Below are 6,000 nucleotides of genomic sequence, written 5' to 3' on the forward strand. Positions count from 1 at the left end.
GTAGTCTAAATGAATTGAGCAGTTTATTCCAAGTCTTCTGCAGACACAAGTGCTTTATATGATGAAAAGATTCGATTTGATTAAACCACTTGATTCATATGGATTACCTTTACAATGTGTCTTTCTGTACTTTGTGATGCATGAAAGTTTTGTTGTGAAATGGACTTTCAGTGGAGGGACAGAAATCTCAGGTTTCATAACAAATATTTACATTTATGTTTTTTCCAAAGTTGAACGGAAATCATAGGTTTGGAATGACATGAGTGTGAGTGACACTCACAGATTTTTTTTTTAAACTACTGCAGTTGGATCATTGTTTCAATGAGTTGAACAAGAGAATCACATCAATTTGTAAATGTATCATTCAGACCACTTTCATTGAAAAAATCCAGCAACGATTCATTCACAAACCCATCAATGTGCTTTCGAGAAGTCAGATGTCAAGACTTCCAAAGAACAACAATGTAATATTTTATTTTTCTCTTATAAAGAGATGCTTCTTATAAAGCATTTGACCTTAAAAATCTTGAAATATTGTAGACAAGTCTTATGGAAGTCCCAAGGTCCAAGTCCGGATTTGCATATAAATTAAAGAAAGTCATACAGGTTTGGAACAATGTAGAATGATGACAGGTTTCATTTTTGAGTGAACTATTCATTTAAAATATATTGGGTGGATGGATGAATGGATTAGATAGATAGATAGATAGATAGATAGATAGATAGATAGATAGATAGATAGATAGATAGATAGATAGATAGATAGATAGATAGATAGACAGACAGACAGACACATAAAACCAGCTAGAACCTCACCTGACCTAAAACCCGACCAGAACAGCTAGTCTTCTTCTTAATAATATTCATGGTTTCAGCCTCTAACATTCTTTTACCCGCACACACGCTCTCTCTTCCACATACACAAAGCTTTTTGTGTGGGGCAGAACGCAGTGAACCAGATCAGTCCAGTTCTGGAGCCGCTCCGCTGTGGCTTTGGTGGAATTGCTGGGTGGCTTTCGCCAGTAGTCAGACTTTTTATGAAAGTGAGCAAATGTTTTGGCGGGGAGAGTCTGGGTACGTGTGTTAAAACAAAAATATGTTTTTGTGTGTGTGTTTGTGTGACAGAGGGTTAAACGGAAAGCAAGTGAGCACATCTTTTGGGATGGAGTCACACATAGTTCACCATGGTGTATGCCAACTAAAACTAGCGCTCACAGTGTGGATGTAGTGAGCCCCCACATTGCACATTCAAATATCACTAACCAAAGCATCTATTTGAATGTACCTGATTGAGGATTTGTGTGGCTGTGTTTTTTCCTTTGGTCAGTGCTATAACAGGATAAGAATGTGACTCAAGCCCTTTGTAATGACAGGCCGGGGAAAAGCCATAGCACCTCTTACCCTCATTGCCACTTCAATTCTGTCTCTCACACTCATTCTATCCTTTTCCCTTTCTCCATCCTCCCATCCCTCTGTTACAGGCTTTCATAATAACAGGGTGGGGAATTGCAGAACTCCCCCCCCCCCATAACCACTTCATCCAAACACGTCTTTCTTTTGTCTCATTCTCCCTCTTTGAACTTTTGGTATGTTTTCTTACTCTCCATTCTTTCCCTCACCAATCCTCACTATGGGTTTTCAGGCACATAAATGGTACGCTTTGAAGATGTACTATTTTTATGTGTTTTTTGCCCTTCTCCCCCCAATTCCTACCAAGTACGTTTAAATTGCTTCATTGCAGGAGCAGCCGCCAACTCTGTTAAAGTATTTATGACAATAACCAACGTTTATCAACAATTCTCTGTTCATATTGTTCCCTCTTTTCTCAGTCTCATTCTTTCTCTCTGTCTAACCCAATTTAGTGATTATTTCCCAAAGGGAAGAACATTTACAAATGAGATCTTTTTAAAATCTCATTTCTTTCTCCTAGGCAGCAGTGAAATGAATTGAAGAGCAAATGCAGACTTTTGCTTAAGTCTTCTGCTTTTCAGATGTTTCTCCAGAGAAGACCAAATAATTCAGACTCAAATAAAGAACCAATAAAGATCCCTTTTGTGTTTCAAAAGGGATCTCAACAATATCTGAACTCCGATCTAAATCATTTGAATATGAACTTAAATATTTTTCGTCAAATGATTCCAAAAACGTACACTTCAAAATTATCTGAAATCCACATCCATTTTATAGCTCTATATTATATCATAATAATAATATGTGAAAATTGTAATTGTGTCTCCTAAAAGTAGTTTTAGGAGATTGATTGATTTGAGACAGTTTCCTATATTCATCAAGGCTGTCCTTTCTTCTTTGCTTCTCTCCTTACTTCTGTTTCTCTCTCCTACTTTCCCTGGTTCACTTCACTTCAGTAGATTTTATTGGTCTGACCAGCACACAGCTCTTCCCTCCATTTAAACAGAGGAAAATTGTCAGAAAATGCCCAAATATCAGACTTAACATTTACACAGAGAATTGAATGTGCAATACTAACAAAATCCCTAATTTGTGCACATATCAACATGTTCTGTGAGCTATCGTGCATAATAAGTCTACAGTGTACCACGAGTGTTTAATATTTAGTATAAAGGTGGTACTACAGATGTTGGATGACATATTCAAAGACTTTTTTCTGTGTTCTTTTAGGCCTGCGCTCCACTGTGGTCCCAGGAATGTGGTACATCTCTGTTCAGCACAGGAATCTGTGCGTCTGTCACCAACAACATGGAGCCCAAGGACATCATTGCACCCACTGCCCAGAGTGAGATAAACATCATCTGTCCATCTGACCTGTTCGATTTAATGAAACAACCATATTTAACTGAACTTTTTGTGTGTGTGTATTTTTAACAGGATGCACCACTTACATGGACATAGTGATTGTTTTAGATGGTTCTAATAGTATCTATCCCTGGTCTGAGGTGCAGAACTTCCTTAGCAACATTCTCAGCAAATTCCACATAAGCCCTGAGCAAATGCAGGTATGTTTTTTTTTTTTTTCTTTTTTTTTTTTTTTTTTTCAGTTCCTGTTCATTTAGTATTTTCATGTGTTTTGAGGGATTTTTTGTGTGATGAAAATGCCTTAAAATATGTTCTTTCTATATTTGACTTGCACAATGGTTCCTCTTTTTGGCCCTGTTTAAGATGCGTTTCGGTCAGTCGGATGGAAGTGGTCGACGCTAAATACAGGTGTAAATGGGGTCTTAAACGTTTTGAGCTTGGCCACTTTTGACCACTTCCAAACGTAGTCGAAAAACGCATTCGACCGGATAGCTTTCGTAGTGTAAATGCTCATGTGGTCGAATGTGTTCGAACAGCCGCAAAAGGCCGCCTATACTGACCCAAAGCATAAAGATTACGGGAAGAGCGCTAGCCAGGCAGGATTTAAAGTTTTTTGGCTGACACAAGTTTGGTTTGAAGACGAAAAACGTACCAAGCACAATGTTTTCTCATCATTCCTGATTTCTAACACGCACTCACAGCGTTCGGTGTAGTCTTGTGGCTGTCGAAAGCTGCTCCAGGCTCGTTCATATGTAAATTGCGCAAGCTTATTTTGTCCATTAGATTAAAAGATATTAAAAAAAAAAAAACATACATTTACCCTCCATAGACCCTCCCCCTTGAAGAAATCAGGGCAGAAGTGGTTGAAAATGGACAAAAGAGACGGATTAAAACACCAGGTGTAAACGGGAATGTGTCTCCCTTGTATACTTGTGATCCAATCTACCAAAACTTAATACCAGGTGTAAACAGGGCTTTTGATTTAATCAAGTTCAGAAAAAGATCTGAGCTTGAGTTAACATCAGTTTTGATTGAGTAACTTATCTTAGTGTGACAGTTTGACACATTCTGAAATCAATGTTTTTATGTATGCTTCTATGTCTCCTATGTAAATAGCAGGGAATGTTAAATGCATATTTTCCAGGCCTGGAAAATATTTGACAGTAGCATCTTCTGTAAAAAAAAAATCTGTAATTAAAAACCTTAATTTAAAAAATCATTGAAATTCATTGGTCAGACCATAATATGCATAAGCATAGAGAAAAGAGAGTTAACAAAACCTCTGCTTTTAGGTAACAGAGACCTGGCTGAGGTTTTAACTGTGTAGAACATACTTTTAACCTTAAATCCTGTCAACGACAGCTCTAACACGGATCTAGCTTTGATGCATTGAGCCGGTATATGAGCGTCTGTGAGTAACAGAACCACAAGCCAGTCTGCAGAGAGAACTGAGCCCAAACAGAAACAGGCGAAAATAGATGACAATGTTAATGTGAATAGACAGAAGTTATGGTTTCTAGAGAAAGACAGAAGTGACAAAATTAGAAATGTGTGAATGTGTACTAGTAGCAGTGTGTGAAATCAGAAAGTAATAAAGAGAAGATGGACTGATGGATGCATGAATAATACTGTAGTGAGAGAGAGAGAGAGAGAGAGAGAGAGAGAGAGAGAGAGAGAGAGAGAGAGAGAGAGAGAGAGAGAGAGAGAGAGAGAGAGAGACACAGAGAGAGAGACGTGAATAAACATAAATGTGTGTATCTATGTTCCTAGCCTGTAGAAAAAATGTAAGTTAGATATTTAAGGCGGTAGGCAGGCTGGGGGCAACACGAGGTAAAAGGAAATTCCTCTGGTTTGTGGCGCATATCTTGCTCCGGCAGATTTGGGCCTTCATGTTGGTGGGGCGGAGCGCATAGTGGAGATGCCAATCTCATCTACATCTCATTCTAGAGTTATCCACTCTGCACAAATTACTGCTGCTGTGTTACTTACAGCAAATTACCTCAAACATCTGCTAGTCTTTTCTTTTCTTTTAAATAATTTTTTACTTTTTAATAGCAGGGAGCCCAAATATGTTGATATAAAATATAAAGGCAGATATATATACACTACTGTTCGATTGTTTGGGGTCAATAAGATTTTTTTATTTTTTTATTCAGTAAATGACAGTATGACAGTAAAGACATTTATAATGTTACAAAAGGTTTCTATTTCAAATAAATGCTGTTCTTTTGAAGATTTTAGTCATCGGAGAAACCTGAAAACAATATTTCACGGTTTCCACAAAAATATTACACAACTTTTTTTCAACATTGATAATAATAAGGAATATTTCTTGAGCAGCAAATCAGCATTAGAATGATTTATGAAGGATGAAGACTGGAGTAATGATGCTGAAAATTCAACTTTACCATCACAGCAATAAATTACATTTTTAAATATATTAAAATGGAAACAGTTTAGAATATAACCAAAGTCTTTTAAGACATGTCATTTCACTCTGCAGCTCCTATCTCTTTAAATGGGGAAACATCAAATTCTCCAAAACTGTTCGCCAAGCTTACGATTAAATATTATATTTGAAATAACCAATGAAATCTGACAACAACTGTCTCATAAATTGTGTTTGTGTTGTGACGCAATGACTCTATCAATCGGCGATTGGCTCTTATTTAGAAGGCGGGGCTTATTCCACCAGATTGAGCATTACACTTTTCCACATTAAAAACAATATGAGTGACAAGTCTTGTGTTATTCTATAGTCTTTGATATAACTCAAATGTATTGGTATACAGTAGTACTTTTAAAAATATCATTCACTCTCAGATTTTGTTTGGTGTGTGTGTGAACTGGAACGGTACCCTTTAAAAAGTTTCTAAAATGTACATTTGAGTTATTATTACTAATATTACTAATATGCACGCTTTAGGTACAAAGGTGTACCTTTTAAAAGGGTACCTTTTTTCTGAGTGTTTCAAAGCAGATTTACAGCTATATAAGTCTACAGTACCAAGTATTTTACAGGAGTTTCCCTGATCAGACAAATAGATATAGCCCCGTCCACAGACTTCCACTATTGGTTGAAACAATGTTACTGTGTCAAGCTGGTCAGGATATTCAAACAAACACATCAAACACAGAAACAGTCCATGTTTAAGCATACTGTATTAACTGAGATGGGGACAAATGTTAACATCAGAAATGACACTTATCAACTTCACTCTTTGT

General features: G+C 36.9%; 1 protein-coding gene across 1 annotated transcript in view; it reads left to right on the plus strand.

Annotated features, from left to right (window-relative positions):
- The window catches only part of itga10 (integrin, alpha 10), a 45,751-nt gene that overhangs the window by 13,716 nt on the left and 26,035 nt on the right, over positions 1 to 6,000 (plus strand). Inside the window, exons 6-7 of the mRNA XM_079627018.1 lie at positions 2,641 to 2,755; positions 2,848 to 2,975. Coding sequence (XP_079483144.1) covers positions 2,641 to 2,755; positions 2,848 to 2,975 — 243 coding nt within the window. The remainder of the gene's footprint in view (positions 1 to 2,640; positions 2,756 to 2,847; positions 2,976 to 6,000) is intronic.

This window comes from Phoxinus phoxinus (genome assembly GCF_949152265.1).
Source record: "Phoxinus phoxinus genome assembly, chromosome: 10".
NCBI lineage: Eukaryota > Metazoa > Chordata > Actinopteri > Cypriniformes > Leuciscidae > Phoxinus > Phoxinus phoxinus.